The sequence below is a fragment of the Patella vulgata genome, chromosome 2 (assembly GCF_932274485.2).
Source record: "Patella vulgata chromosome 2, xgPatVulg1.2, whole genome shotgun sequence".
Taxonomy (NCBI): Eukaryota; Metazoa; Mollusca; class Gastropoda; family Patellidae; genus Patella; species Patella vulgata.
In genome coordinates, this window is record NC_065880.2 from 43567086 (window position 1) to 43592514 (window position 25429).

General features: G+C 32.9%; 1 protein-coding gene across 4 annotated transcripts in view; it reads right to left on the reverse strand.

The window, feature by feature from the left end:
- LOC126810493 (protein eva-1) overlaps nt 1-25429 on the reverse strand; it is a 107707-nt gene that overhangs the window by 47268 nt on the left and 35010 nt on the right. For 2 of the 4 annotated variants that reach the window (XM_050535587.2, XM_050535586.2), the window contains exon 2: nt 24427-24668. In XM_050535587.2, the coding sequence (XP_050391544.1) occupies nt 24427-24668 (242 nt within the window). Of the gene's footprint in view, nt 1-8308; nt 8555-16586; nt 17189-19405; nt 19655-24426; nt 24669-25429 lie in introns of those variants that run through there. The other 2 variants (XM_050535589.2, XM_050535588.2) reach the window with 2 other exon arrangements.

The following is a 25429-nucleotide window of genomic DNA, read 5'->3' on the forward strand; positions in this document are numbered from 1 at the left end:
TGATGTTTCCACCTAATTTAAGATCTTGATCTGAAACAGCATTGTTTAATTGACTTTAAAATAATTTTTTTTATAATGTCCCTTTTATGAAAAGATATCACACATCACCATTCTCAAATACATATACTTGTATCACTACCAGCATCAGCTAATCACAGTATAATTAAAACTTAAAGCAATTATAAATACTTAATTATTTATCTAATGACTCTGTAATTTGATATATGAAAGACATCCTGAAGTGTATGAAGGTCACAGCCAAATATTATTTCTTATATTTCCCTTATTTTATTAATAAATTAAGCATTAAACTCCATTAAATACATTATTATTTTAAAAAGAGAGAGAGGGAGAGAGATGCGGTTTCACATTCACTGACACAAACTAGGTCATTTTGGGACTAACACATGGTTCAATTTTATTTCAATAATTTGCTTGCGCGTAGGGGTCTTTAGCAGTGGGAGGAAACCGGAGGACCTAGAGAAAACCCACGAGGCTGGAGAGGTGACCCTACTCCTTGTCACGTACAACTGGGGAATCAAAACCATGCCAGCTGACTCAATGACAGACCTTAAGATAGAGCTAACCATTCGGCCATCCAACCCGCCCATTATTTTAAAAGGTTTTACTATGGTGGATGATTGGTATCATGTCTTGATGTCGCCCTTCATAAGGCGACAGACCGACAACCCGACATCACAACATTTTAACCTGACACTACGACAACCTGATAACACAACATTATGACATTTTCACCAGACAACATGACATTCAATTTTCCTACTTTTCTGTGCCAATCGGGCTATTGAAGATACAAGGCATACGCTATGCAGAGTGCTATGACGGAAATTTTCATGGACCGTGGCATTTCTTCATCGAAATTCAACTGTGAAGGATTCTTTTATGTGCACACCAATGTGTACACAGGAGCTTGTTTTTTTGTCCCATCTAGACACTGTACTTTGCCAGGCCCTTTGTCCTGCACTACTGACTGGGAGAAACCACGCTGCAAAATCCCAGGGAACTTTCTTGACCAACAGTAGGATCAGTGTATATAATCATATGGCCAATAACCCAACACTACGACAACCTGACATTACAACAACCCGACATCACATTTTAACCCGACAATACAACATTTTTACATGACATTACAACATTTTTAATGTCATGGTGTCAGGTGAAAAGGCATTGTCCGGTTAAAATGTTGTGATGTCGGGTTGTTGTGTCGGATTAAAATGTCGTGATAAAGGGCAACACCACAACATCACGACATGATACCAATCAGCCACCATATTATACTCTTCCAACATAAAAAATAAATTATCATTTTGAAAGGTTACTTATTGCCACTGATCATTATTGTTCTAGAAAAAAACTTGATTTAAATCAAATCATCAGTTCAGTACTCCGGTCTATATGCATTTTTACAAAATGTGTCAATAATGAGCAGAAAAGGAGGGAGTTATGTTTCTATGACATCTTGGAAAATGAACAATGGTAATTCAACTTTTTTCACCTGTTTAAGACTACTCAAAATCAGTTATCAAGAACTCTTTTTTCAATCTAAATTTCAAACTATCCCTCTAATTACCTTTAAGTAGTGGTGGTTACCATGCAAGATGTCAGGTATGCTTACTATTTCTAGAAAGGTGGCAAGTTGGATCCTTCATCTAGTGTCGACAATCATCTGTGTTCAACTCGCTAACTTTTGATCTAAGGATTTAAATGACATAAAGGCTACCAAGATAATATCCATAGGCCGTATTTTAAGACTCTAACCATTGGGAATTTTCTCTCTTTTTTTTCTGCACTTTCATTCTTTAACAATTGTTTGCCACTTTCAAAATATCATTAAAAGATTTAAATATTTCATCATTCTTCATAACTGGACAAAAATCTGTGAATACTTTGTGCTGGATATAGTGCTAAATTGCTTTCTATCACTCTCCTTAAATTGAAATATTTCAAGGTGTTCAGAATTGGCTGTTGGAACAAATTACTAACTGGCAGCTAAATCAAAATCAGCAATCAAAACCACAGCCAGGGAGCCAACCATCTAATTGTCTGTAATTAATCAAATTACAGGTTCAGTTCCTCATATATTACACAAGATTCAAAGGAATTTATATATGTATGTCCTCAAATTTGGGGTTTATTTATGAATTTATTGTTCTTAAAAAGGAATTTTGTATCATCAGTTGGATTGAATATTTATGATCACATGTTCTTAGAAACGAATTCTGTTTCACAAATTGGGATTGAATATTTATGATTAACATTTTCATGGAAAGGAATTTTATATCACAACTCAGGGATTGAATATTTATGATTAACGTGTTCTTGGAATTAGGTTCTCAAATTAGGACAGATAGTCATGATTAACATGTTCTTAAAACCAACATTCATCTGGAACAAAAAATATTCAATTTCTAATCTCTGTAAAAATATCACTTGACAGAGTGATTAAACAACCGGGAATGTTCTCCAAAATTAGAAATTTTAAGTGCATTCAATTTTAGAAAAAACTGTGCACTTCCTTATACTTATAGCCAGTCTTTCCTGTTACTGGTGACAATAGTCAAGTAATGAATCACTCATGGAAGAAAGAATCCAAAATTTTTCAATAGATCATTTTCAACAAGATATGATAAAACAAGATACTGTATATTAATTCATTAAATACAATTACAGAATTCAACTTGTAATAGCTAAGCAAAATCTTCTGCTTTTTTTTCCAACTTCAAATACCACCTTACTTCGTTGTTTTTTGGTTTTAAATGAGATTGGTCTCTAACTTTATTGATAGAATGAAATGCACAGATCTGACTGGAAATGTAACATGTTTACTATCTTACTTTGTAGTGAGAAGCAACCCTTAATGATGCACTTTGGTCAGAAGTAATTTATCTGCAGGTGGGCAATTAAATTTGTTAAAATGGCTGCCAATAAATCAATCAATGTATTTTTGGCATGGTTTTATATCTTTTCTTTGACCTTTTACTATTGATGTAAAGATTTCAACTTTAACTGGAACCAGAAATTTGTTATGATAACCCTTGAACACCAAGTCAGAAGATCTTACATGATTCTAATAAATAGCCACATGTTTGTAATCATATGTTCCAGGTGATTCTAATAATACACAACATTTAAATAGAAACTACACAAATTACTAACATATACAGGTGATATTTATAACTTTATTAACTTCCTGCATGTTGGCATATTACAAATTCAAAAATCAACGAAAGTCTAGATATTTGAACCAATTATGGTCCCAGCTTTCTGATTTTATATTTTAAAAATTCAAACAAAATTAGCACAGATAACCATGTACATTTTGAGACAAAAAACACAGCATATGACTTTCACGTTTTTGTAAGCAATATATTCTTAATTTTAAAAAATTACACTGACAATGTGATTTAATTTATTATACTGGTAATTGGTATTGATATATAGTCACTAAATCACACTAGTGTAATTTAGCATCCTAAAAATTACAGATGATGTGTTTGACATTGCTGAGAGTATTCATTGGATGACTTTTAGAGGTTTATAAATATTATCAAGCTTAACTGTTGTCTTTAATTTTATTCTTCCCATTCATTAGAAATATGCTGCTTTCTGACAGAAAAAATAACTATAGGAAATAACTTGTATGACCATATTGTGAACAAATGACTTAAACACCTATACTTTTGATTTATTTGACTAATACACCTGTTAAATTGTGAAAACGTCCAATTATGTTGAAACAACCGTCCTGAATGATCTAAACAAATAAATATGTTTCAATAAAAGTCAGTTGGTTCTTTTTAACTGGATATGAGAAACACTGGTTCATATAGTTCTAGGCTTTCATACAGCTGCAGACAGATCCAAAGCTCAAATAAACATTTTATTTTTCTGAACCATATCGTTTCTATCAATAAATCATGAAAATCTTCTGTCAGATAGATTTGACAAATTCTGGTCTAATATTTGTCGGAGTATAAATTTAAATACCATGAGTATGAATTTAAATACCACGGAAAAATACCGTATGCCAATAGGGAACAGATCTGTTTTAACAATGTTTTCATTTAAATCTGAATGTGAACTCGGTGAACTGGATATCTGCCATAGCTAAGTGATATTGACAGAAACAACATATCATCCATTAGAAAAATATCCCTGCTGTCAACTCTAATGAAATATTCTTAAATATAAGAAACATTGGGGATGAGAGACAAAATAAAACAGGAGTAGTTAGATCAAAATATAACACCAAAAAATCAAAATATTAAGGCAATAATATATTGAATTAGGCTGAAATGCCAAAACCTGCTATATACAATAATTACAATACAGTGTTAAATTATTACAACAATCATAACTAACAGTGAAACATTCAAGTCAAACACTGTCACAGAGGGTTTTCAGGCTCCTATATGCCCCCCTCCCCCTTTTAACAAACTTATTATGAACACTGTGCTCAGCTTTAAAAGTAAACAAAAATAATGAAAAAATAACTTAGCGAAATACATTAAAAATATCGAACTGTATAGGGTTCTAGCTTATACCCGATCAACAATCTCGCCAGTTTTCAAGTGATTGTGCTTTTTTTCATTAAACCTGAGCTTCCACTGAGCAGAGGGTGATGTAGCAGACAAGACTGTGCATGCATTATCTGATTTATTTAGAACACCTTGAGGGCACTTGTCAACCTGTCTGCACATGTATATCTCTAATCAATATCATTTTCACGTCAAACCAACATGTGTTTAACAGGTAGATACACTTAACGTTCACATTAATTAAGTCTGATTTTCCTGAAATCATAATTCAAGAAATATGTCTAGAAAACAATCCACCCATCTCTCACCTACTAGAAAATAATATATTTGTCATATAGAATTAATAGATATGTCTATAAGACTGGTGACTAGGTAGGATATTCCACAGACATACATAACAGTTATTCAATGCGGAAAATTCTGTCACTTGATGTTGAAATGAAATGAAATATATTTTTTTTTTTAACGTCATACTTTTTTGCAAAGATTGGGCCAACGAAAAAAGGCATATACCATGCTATGAGGAACTTTTGCTTAATCAGCAGTGCTATATCCTACTTTTACTTCAAATTACAACTGTCAAGGGTTCTTTTAAGTGCATGCTTATGTTTTGTTCACTGGTTAGAATCAATTGTTCTTCTAATGCCGGGGAGTTGGATGGCCGAATGGTTAGCATGTGCGCGCTGTATCATAAGGTCTGTTATTGAGCCAAATGATGTGGTTTCGATTCCCCGGTTGTAAGTGACAAGGAGTATGGTCGCCTGGCCAAACTCGTGGGTTTCCTCCCACTGCTAAAGACCCCTACACGCAAGCGAATTGTTGAAATAAAATTGAAGCATGTGTTAGTCACAAAATGACCCAGTTTGTGTTGATTGGACATTAAACCCCATCTCTCTCTGTGGACTGTCTAATCAAGACATATCCAATCATTATTTCCGTAAATAATAAAACAATGTGAGGGAGTAGAATTCATACATGACACTAGCATTCTTGTTCTTTTTAGAAATCCAATTGTCATAGGATTTTTTAACCTGCACTACGATTTTCTGTCATATTTTCTACTTGCATCCACACAATAACCCAGTCAGGATATAGTACTGACATTTAGGTATTCATTTGAATTAATCTCCTTTACTACAGAGTGCAGATCATTGAGAAGGATGGTTATTGCTTAAAGGGCATGGCCTTGCCTTTATCTACTACTCTTATACTTAATGAAAACCATTGACAAACGCTCCCCCTTAAATCACTTGTAAAGCATGATATGAATAAAGATTTCATGGAACCGCTTAACATATAGGTCAATAAATGTCACAAATACCATGAAGAAAGTTTTACAACGACTCCATGAAAAAGACTTTTCCCTATATAAACAAACGATGCCCCAACAATGCAGCCATATTGATTTAGCTAATCAGTATTAATAGTGTTTGGCATGTATTGTTCACAGCATATTAACCACAGCCGCCATCATTGATACCATTCTCAAGATTTATAACTGCACATGCTCAATCATCACATGCTCAATCATGGTGCACTAAATTACTAAATATCTACAGTCATCTGATTACACAGTACAGTCATAATGGTATCATGCATGAAATAACGATTCATCATTTTGGTGTTACATCCAGGTTCATTTGTCTCCATGGATGTCTTCCATTCAGATTAAACACTGAAGGAATAACATTTTTCATTCTTATATTAATGAACATATTGCTATCCTAATATTGCACATAAACCAATGAAATCTACATGAAGTTTTAAAACACAAATATTTACATATAAATGGAGATTTTCGGAAATATTATTCCAAACTGAAGCAGTATTTACAGACTAAGAAGCATCATAAAATTTAGAATTCGTGATTTGCATGAAAATGATTCAGTTTTATCAAATACAGTCACCTAACAGCAGACATTCAGATTTTTTTTATCATCAAATCAATTTTCTGCTTTGATAACTTTCAAAAGCTTTTCCAGACTTTGGGGGAATTCTTGAAATCTTAGGTAATCTAAACAGAATCACACTGAGATGCCAACGAAATGGTTCTGTTCATAGACGGTTGAGCAAGTTGCAGAAATGTTTATATAATTAGATATTTGAAATTCTTGATATCAAGACAACACCCTGCTATAATCTTCACTGTAATATAAGAAAGACCTTTAAATCTCAATTGGAACAACAAATTATCACACTTTTATGTTTATTGGTTCTATTTATAGACACATTCTAAGAAGTTGAAGAATTTCGTGAATATGCAATTTTTTGTTTTATTCTAATTGCGCACCAATCAAAAAGAGTAGGCCAAATTTTCACTTTTATGATGGTAATTATTAAATATTTCCTGTATTACTGTTGTCTCCACCCAATTTCAAGTAGAGTATATATTTTCAGTGGTATATATGATTAGTAAGTAATAAAACTCAATATTTCCTTCCAGTTGTATGTAATGTAATATGCAATATATACTACATAGTTCTAATTACATATATCAGATCATTATCAATTTATAATCGGTAATGGTACAAGCAGGCAGATCATTCCGAGAAAACCCAAACAAGTTAATGAAAATTTATTAGAAATAAACGAAAATGGGTCTAAAAGCACATATAATGTAATATGGATGTATAAAAAGTGATTTACATTCCAATTTTAAAATTTCTAATCAATTATGTTGGAACACAACTCAAATTCAAGAAGTAAACAGGTGGACCTCGTTTTTTTCCATATCATCCAAATGAATATATACTTTTATATTATTGCTGGGTCTTTGTTGTACACCAACTTGATACAACAAAATCATTTAATTTATAAAAAACAACAATTTGTCCAGTCCCAGCAATAAATGGTTGTATACAGATTTTCCCAGTTCCAATAAGCCAACAGATGATTCTAATTTGAAAATATTGATATCAGGAAACAAAATATGAAGATCATGTCCCTTGAAAATATGACCAAAGTATTTTATTGTAGTTTTTCATGGTCACTTAATGCCCACCCACACTTTCTGATTATCACTATGGCCTGTTAATGGACTAACAACAATAGTGATATGTCCCCAGAGACTCCAAATCTTCCTTTGGGATGATTTTAAGAGGTTGATAACTATCAGAAAGTATTGTTCTTGTCAAACATAGATGATATTTGATACCATGACCATCAGCCATCTTTCATATCCTGAGTAACTTGGCCAATTAAAAGCCTTGTTAAAACAGATTAATTGATTGATTATATAACTGTGAGAAGAAAATGCCAGTTGAAACATCATCACTGCTTTAATAATGATGATACAAATCCTCTTAAAGTGTTTTACCATATGTAACTTTCACACATCAGATTACAATTATTTCAATTTCTGATAGAATCTATTTTAAAGATCTTTTAGACAGTACAAGACTTTTGAAGAGTCAAGCTAATAAAAATTGTGGAGTTAAGCTAATGAAAAGACAAAGTACTGGGTAATGAAAATTATTAGAAAACATTTTAGTTTGATTAATTGTGCTTTTGAAAAAAATAAAAGTATTATTTATCTATTTAGGTATGTCTACATGGCTTTAATAGTTTTGATAACAGCTGAGATGATGACATCATAATGATGTAAAACAAGATACCGACTAAGAGTTGACTAACAATCAGAACAAATCGTTTTCTTTCAGAGTATCATAAAAGTGTAAAACATGTCTTTGTTCTTATTTCATAACCAAACTTCATTGATAAGTATACATGTATATAAACTACTATACCTGTGAAAAACAACCAACAGCTATTAATGTTATGTACTTGATGAATGACATGGTAATCCAATACACTTTATCCTGATTCCGACACATCTTTCACAAATTTAAATGTTTTCTTCACAAACATTCACAGAATATATCCAAAATATTTTTAACACGAATCCACTGCGGTCAAAAGGTTTACAATGTCTAATCTACTGGCACGGCCACTTCACTAAGGGAAGTCACTTTTAAGTGTTTCCAATTGAACTTGTAATACTCTTACTGCAGAAAGACAGACGGATTGGCGAATTTCCAATACTCTATCAGCTGATTGGACAGACAGTGTGATTCACAATACTATGATCATAGAACCTCAATGGTTAGCATCGTAGTAAATCTTATTAACACACTTATTGTAATATGATTCATGATGATACAGTGACAATTTCAATACGGTTATTAAAACTTTATGATGTACAAAACAAGTTATATTTATAACTTTGAGATAAGAATAAATGGTTTTAGTACACAGGCATTAATAAATCATAGCTAATTCATTGATTATAAAACAGTCCTATTTAAATCTGCTCGAGAATGATCATAAAATAAACTGTTTTATAATTCTTAGTTGACAGTACAAAAACATACACATTTATTAACCACCACCAATGTATTCTCAGGAAAACATCTGATACCAACAATCAATCAATTTACTGTTTTAAAAAACCCACTCAACATGTTGATCATCAACCACATTAAACACTCCAAGTCAGTTTTCCCAGCTATCAGATAATAACAACTATTTAGACATAGCTCATAGTCAGTTCTCTGTTGTGACTACAGGGAATTCCTTTTTATACCTATACTATAATAATCTTTTCTACAGGAACAACATTAATAATGAGACAATGGTTTGTTCCATAATTCCTGGCGATTTCCAGTAACCCAAAGTAATTTATAGTCTCCAAAGTATAAGTTCCACTTTGTTGGTTTTTAAAGCAGCTGAAGCAGTAAGCAATTTCTGTTCATGGTTTACGGTACATTAATATGACAATCATAAAACATGATTCTACACTGATAACTCTTTGATAAGACTGATCATTACTCCGAGCTGTTAATATGTCTACCAGGATTGTAATGGTTATTAAGTCATCTTATTATCATATATGTATTTGATTGGTTCTGTAAATATGTAAGATAAGTAATAAATATATCTGCTTGTATATTACTTACATCTGTCAGTAACTTTAATTAATATAAAATTTGATAAAGGGTAAAAAAAAAACCAATACGTCATTTAATAAACTCCTGCTGTATTCCACTGAAGTCTGATGAGGGCGCTACACTATCTTCATCATCAAATATGTAACAACATGGTACATCAATATTTCAAGTTTATTTTCATTCAAACTTAATTTTCACTTACTTATCTGTAGCACACCTAGCTGGCATTTCCTTTGATGTTACATGTACAATACATGCCCTTATTTACCTGTTTGAAGTTAATAAACTGTTTTGTCAATTTATCGATCCAAGTTTTTAGGTTCCTTGAAAAAAACATTATTATCATTTTGTCCTCCATTCTTTAATGAACATTATGTAAATGGATTTTTTACACATTTAGCAAACTCTTTCAAATATATATCAATAATTAATTGACATCTTGTATTTTCAAACTTGGCCATCCCTGCAACATTATTCCTTCTGAGTACTAACTACTAAATGTTCAATCAGTAAGCACATGAAGAGTGGAATTTTTCCAATATCAGCAGTACTACATGTTTCTAATTGAAACCACGACCTACTTTCAACTCAATCAAGTACTACTAATGCTTCTGATGTTCAATATCCTATCTATAGCTTTCAGTCTTTTTACTGAACAAATAGTAATCATCCTCAGAAAACCATCAAATAATATTACCGGTACATCAATGGATAAAAAACATAGTTCTGTATGGTACTAATGGTGGCCAGCTTGCTTTGCATTTACTATCTAGTCTATCTATAAGCCATTCCATCCATCTATCACAGTCTTTCATTATAAGCTTTTCACAAACACAACACCATTTATCTCTTCACACAGTCAAAGCCAGATTAACACCTACTTCCAATGGTCATCCATCAAGTCCTAAGAAACAACCAATACCTTTCTCTGTCCATTCTTGACCTTTCACAACTAGATGCAAAGATGACCATCAGACACCTGATTAGAAATATCACTTCTGTCAACAATCAGTGGCTGACTACTGAACATTTGTTAAAATTTATGTACAGGTATTTCAAACAAAAAATTGTGGTAAAGACAGCTTTTATGATATCAATGTTGTGATTTGATTTTAAATTTCAGTGCCAGGATCAAAATAGGACAGGCCTCTAGAGGGACCCTCAACAAGAAGAAAATTACATACCGGTAGATGAGATTTAAAGCCCTTTCCTATTCATAATGGCACTTTTCTCTGAGGTTATTTTCACATACGCTGGGCCCCTTTCGTGGATTCTGGGGCCCTTCCACAAGACTCAGAAGCCCTATCTCAAGAGGGTCCATATCAAATTTTGTACACTGACACAGTATATTATTTCCACATTTTTTTATAGTGCTTTAAGAAAAAAATGTTTTCATTTTATACAGGAGTAACGGTGGCTAAGTGGGTAAGACGCCGACTCGCTAGCCTGGAGGTCGCGTGATAGATCCCTGCACTGGCCGAGAAAGTTCATCCAGATTTACAAGCATGGTTTCTCCTTGTCAGTGGTGCAGGACGGAGGACCTGACAAGGACAGCTGTCTAGTCATTCGGATGGGACAAAAAATTGAGGTCCAGTGTACACATTGGCGTGCATGTAAAAGATCCCTCGGCAGTTTGGAATTCGATATAAGAGTACTGGTAGGCCATAGTGCTGCTGCCCAGGCAAAATTCCTCTCATAACACACTGTATGGCGTATACCTGTCTTCATTAGCCCAGTCGGGGCAGAACAGTAGGACGTTAACCCCCTTTCATTTCTTAATTTATACAAATGGAATAATTAAAGACTTGCTACTCAAATCTCTTTCACCATATTTTACCAAATAAAGAATATAATTTACCCATGCATTTTTAACTCTAACCTCCAACCGAAGAAGTCAGAATAGTTAAACTGGTTTGGCTTATAGTACGAGTATAGGATATTAACCTACCCGAGCGTTCTCTACCATATCAATCCGAGGGAGAGTAGGTTTATATCCGACATATACAACGCCATTTCACCCTTAAATTTAATGGGCTCTTCCATTAAAAGGCAACAACGATTGGATAATTGCTCGATAGTTTCCGCCAAATAGCGAAAATTACCGAAGTAATCACGTGCAATTACGTGCATGTTTTTGTTTATATGTCGCCATTTTGGACTGTTGAATTGAAAGCAAAAACAAAATGGATAATAATACGAAGTCAGACGAATAATCAATCCTTTTTAGCCAACATATTGACGATGGAATAGATGTGAATGCAAATATCGACGAGGATCTATCCAAAGCCTGCAGAAAATTTGGACCAAAAGGCATTCTTTTCCAAGAATTCTGACAGTGAACTATGATTGAAGGTTTTCGGTATGTTCAGAGAAGGATTTGACCGACTGTTTTAAGTGGACTGTACCCAAAAATACTTTACAAAGGAACTCTTCGGCGATAAATACTTTCAAGTCCTGTAGTGTGTGGAGAAATAATCGCAATGTGGACGAAAGGAAAATTCTGAAAGATGTCTTAGACATGGATAACCGGTCTAAATACATGTATGTCGATAAGTACGCCGTCTATTTCGGTCCTGAATGTTAGAAACTGTAGCACAACAAATTTTAATTGTCAAAAGAATAAAAAAAATTTTCTGTGTTTTTTTGTATTATTTCGACCATCTACGTCATCAGCGGTTGATATGAGCCGAATATACTGACCTGAGATGACGTCATTAGCGGTTGATATGAAATATCAACCTGTCATGACGTCATCAGCGGTTGATATGAACGAATATATCAACCTATGATGATGTCATGACAGGTTGTTATGAGATATAACTGCTATGGACATCAAAGTAAAAACTACCGCCAGTTGTATATTGGTGTCTTAAAAACCCCAGTGATTTTGAACTGGTTTAAAAATAAGTGTCTGAACGGTATACAGGGCTGCCGACAACCAGTATCGCAGCGCAATTTGCGATACATATTTTGTCCGTTGCTAATCAAAAATTAAAATCTAACGTTTTTGAATCATTTATTTATATGCCTGTCGTTTTGGATATTGACACGAAGATTTATCCACATTTCTCAACACTTTCAATGTGTATAAAATGTCAAATAAATTTTATAAGCAAAACTGAATTCTCCGTGTGACATTTTCTTCTCAAACTACCCAGACTCAATTCATTATACTATACACGTAATACAGGGACATAACTCTATGAATTGGGATTATTAAACCAGAAATAGGGAATCAAATAGTACCACTCATGTTGCAAGACATAACAATTTCGAGTAATTATATCAATATTCAATTTTAACAAAATAAATTCAGTGTATCCCCCACGTATTGCCAATAAAATATAAAAAATAAATACGTGTCAACGTATTGTAAAATGAGAAATCAAAGTAAGAATTCCCGTAAAATATTATTGTCTAGTTAATCGAGATTATTCGTAAAAAAAATAGTAACACACGATAAAAAGCAGACAAAATTGTTTTCTAACAAAGAAATAAGAATTAAAATGAGTGGGACTTCGGAAGCCACTGCCAAGAATTGGCTTCAGGCATAACCAAAAGTCTACATTCAGAAATGTTCACAGCTACCTGTACTGTAGCAGTGCTAAAATTCTAAAAATCTTAAGAATGAAATCTAATCATTTGTTATAAATTAAAGTAATCTTGTTATTTAGGTGTTTTATGTTGAAACCGAAAAACTGCTAATCAATTTTTAAATTTGCTAATCAAATTTGGCAAAATTGGACTTTTTGATTAGCAGTGCTGCTAATCATCTGTGAAAAATTACCGACAGCCCTGACGGTATATTACTTTTAAATTTGGAGATATCTCGAATGAATTCTGGAAATGATTTTGTCGTGCATTGGAATTTCCTAAATTATATAAAGTAGTTGATAAATATAGGCAGGCCAATAATTCCTTCCTGTTGTCATAAGTGGTATCATAAATTTTTAATTTGACATTAATTGCCTGTGGAGACTTTTAAAATACTGTTCACTAATTTTATGGAACAAAGGCTCATTAAATCGACATTGGACAGACTTTTGATAATGATGCTTAACAATTGTTACTTAACCTAAGTTATATAATACACATTCTAGTTCATGTGGACAATTAGAAAAATGGCTATGACTAGAGGGTACAGTTTATTGTATGGAAATCAAGTGATGAAATGAAGTAAGCTGATCTAGAAGCTGCAGACCAAGATCCATATGTTACATACATGGAGGACTTTGAGAATTTCTTTCTCTTTAAATCTTATAACCTGCATGTTATTTTTTCTTAAATAATAAATAAAGTTCCAGACATGTAGTCTTACCAATTAACAAGATCTTATTCACAGAGCACAGCTTTTCTTTATTTCATTTTCTATGAGCCAATACATTATTAACAACCATTAAAATGGAAAAATATTTGTTTTTCCAAACAAAACATACCTCAAATTAGATAAAATATTAGAAAGAATTATCTGTCTAAAAACCTTCCTTTTGTCTTGAGTTGAAATGAAATGTATTAAATAATAATCCTACATTTCCATTATAAGTATAATTTTCTGATAAAAGCGTGTTTAATTCTATAAGTAGGAGCATGTCTCCATATTCCTGGAAGCAAAAAGATTACCATGCTGAGAAAAGTTTTTCTTTGGCATTTATTTTCAAAAAATAAAGTCCATCAATCTTGTCACTAGATTTCCTGCCAAGTCTAGATAAATATCTTAAACTAATTAAATTTAACATAAGAGACCACAGAACTGTTCTGCTCCAATAGGCATGGGCGTCACACATGGGGGGGGGGGTCCGGGAGGGTCCACACACACACACCCCCATTGTTTTTCGGGGGGGGGGGGGGGGGGGGGGGCTGAATATACTTGGACCCCCCCCCCCCCCAAATTTCCATAATATGGTTTACATTGCTAAAATAAAACACAGAGAGAATCATCCTGGTAACATGTGTCAAGTGAAAAGTAACTGTGGTTCATAAAATTGTGTCTAGTTAGCCTGTCAGTAATATTTTGTTAATTTTTTTCAATCATGATAATCGCATGTAGGTACCCAAAAACATTATCACCTAAGCCAAATATTTATCGCCCGCTCAACTAGCCACGTAACCATAATGCTTTGTTTATATTTTTTTAGGGGTTTTAAAAAAGGGTTGGGATTAGGGGTTAGGGTTGCGGACCCCCCAATATATATTTCACGGCTACGCCTCTGCCAATAGGGTTAATTTACTCTTGAGATTTCTATTAATTTGTTGTTGTTTGTTGTTTGTGTGTGTGTGTGGGGGGGAGGACTGGGTTACTGGAAATGGTGTATGGCTGTACTTTTATGAAGGATATATTTACATTTACGTTTCCAGTAACAATTTTTCTTTTATTCCTACCACCTAGCTCTGCAAACCCATGGAGGGTAGGGCAGGCTGAAGACTCTCCAATAATTTTCCAATGGGTATTCCTTAGTTTATAAATCTTCTTGGGGGTCAAGCCCAAGGACCCCCCCCCCACCTTTTGGCTCACCCCCCAGTATGAATTTCATTTGGACAGAGCTGTTTAGTGTTTCATAGATCACACTACAAAATAGTTGAAATACAGTTTCATTACACACACCAGGAGAATTATATTGAATAGCAGGAACCTTATTTGAAAGTTTCCAGCTGGACATATCAAACAGGCATCTGACAATCTGCTGGTAAGATCTAGACAAGCTAACCAGCATGGGTTAATTAGAGCAATCCTTTCTAAACCCGGCTTCCATGGTGACCAATATCAACATCTGGACAAATCATTCAATGACCAATGAAATCTTTTCTTATTGCTGTCTTGTCCTCTCTTGATGATTGAAACCTACACAATTCAATCCACTTTAGGTTTTATATAATAATTTAAATTAAGATGTCTTCACAGGCTACATTGTCGCTTATTTTCACCAGATGGTGTTAAATCCTTCAATTAGTCCATTTAATCTAATCTAATCCTGCTTAATTTACAAACTGATATATGAGCTGATTAATTGTCTTACATGTATTTATACATGGGGATGAAGTTCTCATCTAGAAGACACAATTTAAGTTTGAGGCATCACAGTTCTCCCCCAGGTAAAATGCACCCACTCCTCTTGGTTAACTCTCCCACTTAGGTTCCTTCCACTGGAAGGTTGTCAGAGGAGGGACTGGTAGAATATCTCAAGGGGGGGGGGGGACTTCTCCAGGAGGAAGTAGGGGATACATTTCCCGCACTCTAAACCATGATATGTACAGAAATAAGTACTAATTTTACTTTCTATACACTTTTTTTTCTTAATTTAGTAAATAAAATTCAAGAAACTCTGACACGTAATTAATTTTGACTTTTAAGTTTTTTAATTTGGTTTATCTGAACTTTCATTAGCACAAGTTTATTAGTCACAGTGCCTTTCTTTAGCAGTGGTTAGTATTAAAATATTTCAAAGTTGACCTATGTCCTAGACCTTTTTCAGTAATTTTGTTTCAACTACAAAGTTCTTCCTGTGCCTTGTTGACCCTTAACAGGACATTAAATCTGTCAAAGCACTTTACATTAAATGTGTATGTAACTGTTAAAGTACTTCAACACCCCCTCTTTAATCAGGTTAAATTTGATACTTGCTATCTTGTTAATTGGTAAACAAGAGTTATTTGTCCTTTAATCTAGATCCTTATTTCTGCATTTTTATTGTTCCAAGACCATCACCCCCACCATGAATATGAAGTCATATTTCAAAGATGGCTGCAGTTATGTCACGCGTGGTTCCAATAGTTCATAGGCCTATCAATTATTTTTAAACTTAAATACATCTCACCTACGCCTATCAATTATTTTTAAACTTAAATAGATCTCACATATGGTATGAATCTGAAATTTCATTCATAATGCCGTGTGAATCAATTGTATTGTATAGTAAAATGTTTATAACTTGTGTTATCTCCTCAAATGAGAAGTGATATCACATAATCTAGAAAGAGCAACACTCATAGTCTACTAATAGAATATTGTATTCTCTTTTTCATGAAGATATCAAACTGAAATATAAATCTTAATATATTTACAAAGATAGTTTTGACTTACCTGTGCTTGATTACCTGGGGTTGTATGTAATCCCAGCAAAACACAAGTTATAAAGCACACTTTCCACATAATAATCTGGTTAGTAGTCAACTTCTCAACTAGTAATCTATTAATCTATTCTATACTTAAATATTCAACCGCACACTTTCAATCACTTTATAAGTTTACACATGTATCACATGACGCATATTTGATTCCTGACAATCTGGAAAAGCTTATTCATGGACGAAAATGTATAATCCTATCAAGAACTTATTTTCACATCACTGAAACTCCCACGATATTTAGTCATACTTTACATATTTGTCACAAAATTTGATACACCATATACACCCTTTTCTTTCCAAAGTATATCCTAGAGATAACTGTGTTAAATCTCTGTTGCTAGTGAACTCAACAAGTTGCCATCCTTGATAATCTAAGTACTTTCACTCAGGTTTGATGTGTGCATGCTCCAGGCCAAGAAAACGATTTACTGTGAAACAAGATGGAGGGACAGTTAAACTCCCTGTTAAGACAAACTTAATGACTTTAGGCCATCCTTACAACAGTCATTTCATCTTAAACACATGATAAACCATCCACATTCTTCTACAAGCCACCTAGTAATTGAGGGAAAAAACAAAAACATGTCAGTAAACAGTATTTGTGGTCAAAAGTTGCAACACTTTTAGTGCAAGTAAATGTAAACTGTTTTAAAGAAAGACTTCAAATTCAGAGACAAACAATGTCAAACATCATCTTTTAGAAAACAACTATAAAACTAGACAAAGTATTCACATAAATCTAAAATAAATATATCAAATATTTCAAAATATTTGAATGTGCCAATTTCAAAATGGATAAAATAGGGTTGTGAAACAAAAGATTTAACAACATGATAGACATTACCAAATTATTATCCTAGTGTGGCCCTAAAAATAACTTTCAGTTTTGATTATTTGCTGTTCAATTGATAGAAAATACAATTATTAAGATGATTCCTGTTAACTTAAATATTCCATTCTACCTCACTGATTTTACTTTTTAATTAAAGAAGATCCCTAATCATTGAACATAAAATATAGGGAATTTTTGTTACTATATGGGCTATATTTTGGACAAAAAATCAACTGAAACAGGCTTACAATTCCAAACAAGTAAATGATCCTTCGGGAAAAACACATTGATAAATCTCATCTCACTCTTTCTTTTCTGTCTATTAACATACAAAATGGAGCCAAATAATCCAGGATTAACAAACAATTACATGTCTAAACATTGACCATATGACTGGTCATACAGTAAAAGGATTAACTGACCATTAGTATAGCCAACAGTGGACTATAATCAGAATGAACAAATTACCATTGGATCAATATTGAATGACCAAACATCAACATTATGGCATCCAGTCACGGTCTGGTTAGATTACAGCTAACACCACATGTTAAATGAGAGACACTTAATTTATCAGACACACGACACAGCCGATTAAATAAATGTTGATATGTACAGTCAACAAATTTGTTAGTTACATGCCAATGTCTTTCCATTTAGTGCAGTTTTTAAAAAGATAAATATAATATTTTAACGTTTTCTTATCTAATGATAGATGTTTTGAAAATAAATGCTAAAGTCTTTCCATTTAGTGCAGTTTTTAAAAAGATGAATATAATATTTTAACATTTTCTTATCTAATGATAGATGTTTTCAAAATAATTTTTAATTGTTAATTTGAACGTTCATTTCTTTTGTCTTATAATAATATTGATAATTGGTAATTTAAAATAATGCTGAATTTGTGTACCATTCAGTTCATGTTGGACAAACTGAAAAAAAAATTTTAATATAATATATCAAAATCCCTCTAGAACTGAATACAAGTTTACAAGAAAGTCTTTAAAAATCTGTTTTGTGCTAAATACATAAATTAAATAAACAAAGACAAACGTTTCTAGTTGAATATCAAATTACTTGGATTATCCCCTTTTAAGACAACAAATGATCCATCTCTCTTGACACGAGTATAATTCAAGGATGCCTGTTTTAACCAACTTTATCTTTGTGATTTATCAATGAATCAATCTTAGCTTCACAAATGTATGCTGTGAAAACATCAGACATAACCTATGTTTTCAGTGACCAAATTCTTCAATTACAGAAAAAGAACTGTCCTTCAATACCTTTTCATTAAAAAATACTCCCAAACTAATGTTGACACTCTTTCACTGGATAAATATCGGATACAATAAAAGCTGTCAAGTATTCTAAATAAAATTTCATTCAATAAAATTCCACTTGAAAGGAAGCCTACAACACATTTATTCACCTATAAATCTAACTCAATATAACTTTTTACTATTTACCATCTGATAAAGAAAAGGTTTAAAATAAAACACTCATAATATATAGCAATACGGAAACCACATGTTTGATAGACAGATTCCAAACACATAGTAGAGTGACTTACATCATATATACATTACCGTTATTACATGATTAATGCATTATCAACCAAAAACATCCAGACAAAATGATACACTGAAATATCCCCAAAATAAAAAACACACAAAAGTTTCGATGTACAGTAGAAAATTTAAATAAAACACAATGTACAAACTTACTACCTGTAGATTTGTAACATATATGTATATGTACACATACCTCACAACACGCTTTCACTAAGGTCAGCTATCATTGTCCTAATACAAACTCTTAATAGATGAAGATAAATAACGCACACCTTAAATCACACTCTACCTATATATCATTCCATTAAATACATCCGCTTGTCGCTAGTATAACACGGGTTAGCACTGTAATGATGTTGATATTACCTGAAGTCGTACGAACAATGATTTCTATATGCATCTGTAACATGACTCGTTGCTAGTGTGTAGCGTCATCCATTGTTTCCAAGATCAGTCATATAATGCTAGAGGCTGGTTTACGTTCTATAGACCTACTACACATCACACATGGAAACCAACACACTGATATTGATCGCCCAGTCCAATTTTCTCAGGAAAAGTTTATTGTCTCGGAATCTGGCTTTATGTCCAATGTCAGACTGGCAGTCACTTGAAAAGGTCTAACCACCATTTAATGAAAAGTTACTGCAGTATTCAATAGGTATAACCCTACTCTGTAGTTGATAGTTGATTATTTAAATAGCTGTCAAGCTTTATACCATTATATAATATTATGTCTACCTGATTTTAAAGGTAGTTAACAAAGACTATTATATTTATAAATATGTATTATTACTGACACAGCAAGTAATCCACAGCAGAACTATAAACAATTATTAACATATTCTGCATTTTAATTTGGAGAAAACCCCAAATGCATTGTCAATTATGTAAGGGAGAGAAAAAGATTTTGATTAGTGAAAACATGCATACACAATAGGACAAACTTTAAATATTTCACTTTGTGCAAAGTGTATAATACCTTGATTGTTAGTCATATGTTGTACACAAAGTCTGAGCCACCAGAGGCCTGAGATACTTATCTACCAATAGTCAGAGACTATTTAGTATCAAACAGTCCAGTACAACATTACAATTGAATAGACAGTAATATAAAATAAGCCATGTATTATCAAATATGGGTAAATTTTAGATTTAATGTCAGTGATTTTGGAGATAAATTTATACTACACAGCAGTTATAACTGTTCTGTTGATTGCTATTCAAATCTAAACCTCTGCACCAATTTACTAAATGAATAGGTATAAGCAGGCCCATAACTTGGGGGGGCGCAGAGGGAGGCTTTGCAAAAATTTTCGCCCCCCCCTTCCCCCCCCCCCCCCCCCCCCGTGAAAAAAATTTCGACCATAAAAAAAATTGATATATATTGTCCATCAATTTTACAGCACCCCGAAGAACATTTCTCGCCCCCTGGTTGCTCTAAGCTAGTGACGGCCCTGGATATAAGGCTATTTCCCACTTATATTTTCAAGAAATCAGGATCCTTCTCATTTAATTGTAAAGTCGACAGGCATTTATTGTGCTATCATATTGTATTACAAGGTTTATATGTATATTGCACAATCGAACATTAATATAGATATTGCACAGTTGAATACTAGTATATGCATTTCACAAACAAATATTAATATGGATATTACTCAACTGTATATTAAAGAGGCATTATGGGAGATTAGATAAAGAGTTGACTGTTATCACTATATTAGCTTTTGAATTTTAAGCCTAGCCCCAATCATCATTACTTAAGTCAGTACGATTTAAAACATAGTCTCGATTATCCATTTTTGCATTTAATCATCAATGTACGTTGAGCAGCAGATCAGATTCAAATCCAGTGAAAATATGACACATAAGATGACATTGAGAGTTAATTAATGCCTAATTTAAATTTTAAAATATAACATTTCAGGCCTAAAGAAAGACCTGCAATAAGCAGATTTAGCTCTATTGCATAATGTATGTTTAATATTAATATAAATATTACACAGTTGCATATTAATCGGTAATATATGTATTCCTCACTCAAAGGTAATATAGATATTACACAATTAAATATTAACATCAATATAGATAATACACAGTTGAATTTCAATATCGATACTGCTTAGTGAATATTATTTATAGATATTACACAGATGAATATTAGTCAATTCATATTAGCCATTACATAATCATATAACACCTTTCTCATATTGAGGGGGGGGGGGGATGGCTGAATGGTTAGCACGTGCGCGCTGTATCATAAGGTCTGTCATTGAGTCAACTGGCGTGGATTTGATTCCCGATTGTACGTGACAAGGAGCAGGGTCGCCTGTCCAACCTTGTGGATTTTCTCCAGGTCCATTGAACCATGTGTTCGTCTCGAAATGACCTAGTTTGTGTCGAGTGGACGTTCAACCCCATACAACCAAACCCTCTCCCCCTTCCACCATGTTTAACATCGACAATTTGATAATACAATATTGGAGATAATATAATATTCCATATAGACTTCTTTTTGAGTAACTTATAAATATTTATTCAAAGCAACATGGTGTTGGGAACTTGGATTCATATATGTGTAATGATGAAGAACAGGGTGTTGGGAACTTGGATGCCAAAACTTACAATAGTTAAAGGGGAATAACTCTTTATAACCTACAGTTTAACCACCCTTCCGGGGCTCTATTAACAAAAAACATTCATTGATTATTGTAAATTCCATCATGTTTATCGAATATTTTTGATTCAGTAGTCTGCTCTATAACAAAAAGTGAAAAATAAAACCAAATCTGAATGGAAGTCATATATAGGTACTGTAACATAAATATTGATATTTTTTATAGCTTTAAAAGTAAATAATAGAGAAATATTTATGATTCAGTAATTTAGAAAAGGATGAAGCCTATCACAATGCTATACAAATTTGTTTAGGAACAATAGTCAATTGTGCCAAAAACTAAACAATTGTCCTAGAGATCATTAAGGTGTGTAGGGTTTTTTTTATTAAGGATTATAATAGATTATGTGAAGTTGACAGTATATACATGTAAGTATATAATTTAATGGTCTGTCAAGTTTTCTAGTGTATTGGGTCCATTCACTGTATCTACCTGATTTATCAACTCTATAATAGAAAGGTAATGAAGGTGAAAATGATTATACACTATCCTGAGGTTACTATCATATTATCAATCACTGCAGTGGTTAAAATCTTGACACCTGTCTTTTTCTTAAAGGAAATATCTCCTCCATGAGGTGAGAGCTTCCATTAATCTATTTTGTCGATGGGTATGGTGAACTTTTTATGTTGTTGACCATAAAATTTATTCCAAGTTTGCTGGTTTGTGGATTAAAATGTGGATACAGATGGAATTATAGGCAGGTCCATGTCTATATAATATTATCTCTTTGGTGTCCAATGTCGTGTCCTATCTTTCTTCCATTGTGCATTTGCTTGCAATACTTTTGCACTTATGAGTGTCTTTAAGTTTCTCCAAATATTTTCCTTGTGATTTGGGGGAAGGTTGTGTTTTCACTAAATGTTTACCTTTTTTGTATGCCAGTCATTGCTATGGGCTGATCTCAAGAACTAAATGTGCTAATAATATATGTATATAATCAGACCATACCTGCTTATATAGGAAGATATCAAGATTTCACCTCTTCACAATATGTGATGTATACAAGATTTCCAAAACAGGTTAGGGTTCGAAAAGTTATCAAATTTGTTAAATTAATATTAATGTGATTAAGGTGGGTTAAGATCGTTTTAGCCATATCAGGTTTAATAGAAAAAACATAGCAATTTTGATGTACTGACAGCACAAGCTGATGTACACTCCTAAATTGTAGCATATTAAATGAGGCAAGTCTTTAACTCAATATCCACAGACTTCGACATTGGAAACATGACTTATTGGTCAATTTAAATCAACATTGAAGTTGTTATCTTACCGTGAAAAGATGGGGTTCTGATATCCAATATATGACAAAATGAAAATTTTAAAATTGGCACAAGAATCGCGTGCCATAATGACGCGACTCAATGAACAAAGCTAAACATATCCCACAGGAGAATACTACCGGTGTAGAATGGAATAACCAGGCGCCATAAGACTGCCATTCAGTTTGGACTCTTGTCACTGCATATTTCGCTTAACATAACCGATTAGAAATTAAAGTAAAAATAGAAAAGATGGAATATAAATCAGTTTATATACACTCATATTACATTATTATATGCACTGCGACCCATTTGAGTCCATTTCTAGTGCCAAAGAATAGAGATTTAGCTCCTTTAAACATAAAAATCTTTGTGGAATAAAAATCCCCTTTAACATGACTCATTAACACATGATTATTTAAATATGTGTAATGTAAATCTTTATGCACCTGAACCTTTTTTAAAAAGATAATTACTGTAATCATGGCAAATTTGTATGAATGATAAGTTTAAGATGTCTAAGAGATATATTTAATATATGTGTGTGTAAATATACTAGTGTTGAATAATGTGTACATAAGAAAAATATTATCATTCAATTTCAAACTCAAGCTAATAGGGGTTGACGCTTCATACTAGACTTAATCAGATTTGTCTGTATGAAAGGAGCAGGTCATCTTTGATTTAGAATGAAATAAAGTGTTGATTTAGATTGCCCTGATATGTTAAATCTTAATCTACAGATGTTAAATTTTAAATATAAAAACATAACAAATATAAGATATCCCTTTACTTTAAACATAATTTTTTTTTCTAACTTTCTTTTTCTATGAAGTGCTTATTATAAAATGTTCTACCCAGAAAGCAATTACCAAAAATCTTTGTGTTCTTTTAACTTAATGAAGAGATTATCTGTGAATGTTATATGTTGTATTGTATTGTAACCAATTTTTGAACTCACTTCCCCTTTGCAAATGTGACTTCATATGTCTGTATCAGTGACTCTCTTTTGTCATCATCATGGAAGATTATACTTACTATTTCCAGAACACCTGATACCACATGAAACTCAATTTTGAAACTAACAGTTTAATTTTCTTTGACATGTTAGAATGTCTGTGTGTGTTAAGAGCTATTTTGGAGTATATGAGTGTGTTAAGAACTAATTTGGAGTGTTTGTGTGCAAAGAAATTTTTTGGAGCTTCTTTGTCTTAAGAACTAATTTGGAGCATCTGTGTGTTTAGAAGTATTCTGGAGCATCTAAGTGTGCTAAGATCTATTCTGGAGCATCTAAGTGTGCTAAGATCTATTCTGGAGCATCTGTGTGTGCTAAGAACTATTTTTGAGCATCTGTGTGTGTTAAGAACTATATTGTCCAGTTTGTTGAGTAGTTTAACTGCTGATTCGGACTCCATCAAGTAGAACAGATATAAAACCTTACCTGTAGGGATGTTTTAGCAATACAGTTGACATCTTCCTGAATATAACTATACTGATTATAATAGTAGCTGCCAGATCGAGAATTCTGCCAGGATTTGGACGGACACATCTGGCTGCTGGGTACCTGACGGCCATATTGTGCAAATTTAATGTTGATTATGGTTCCTGGTGGACATGAAATATTCATCACATCTCCATCACATGCATGTTGTTTTATAGTGTCCAACTGTCGAGTGATTCGTGCTACAACAAAAGAAAGAAAACATTTTAAAACATATTTATATACATACCAGAACTATGACAATAATTACACAAAGTCATGTAGTAAGTAGTCACTATGTTTCAAAGATCATTGTTAAAAGGTTCAAGACTTTACGCCTCCACATCATACATGTATTTTGGGTCGAACTAGAATAATACTGGTCAATTCACCTATCCATGGTCATCCATCAAAAAAAAACAAAGTTACATGGTTTAAAAATTATCTCCACAATATTCTATCATATTCTTTGGAATGAAGATTGGTGGCATTCCACAAAAACATAATCCTCATCTATTACAAGAATACTTCTTGGTTTACCATTCAAAATTATAAAAATTTAGTAAACTCCCTCTCTGAACATTTGGCGACATACAAATAGAAGATTCTTTCATGGTAAAAGCGGAACATAGAGCAATTTTATGTTTTGTTCCCAAATTTCTTATTCACTGCAATTGCAATACCTTTAATGCAAACACTGGATAGATTCTAAAGCACAGCCCAATCGAGAACCAAAACTGGTTATTTTAAAGTGCACATAAGATCTCTGTACTTGTAGCCAGTGGTTACTATATGCACTTTATGGTAAGTTCACGCTAATCTGATTAAAATTGAACCAGTCATCGTCACTCAAAGTCGCAACTATAGACCTCCCGTAAAAATGACTATTCATGTTGGTTGCAGCATAGGGTTTGTTCATCATCGAGAATGTCTTTACATTGGATGGAAGAGAATCGACGGCACA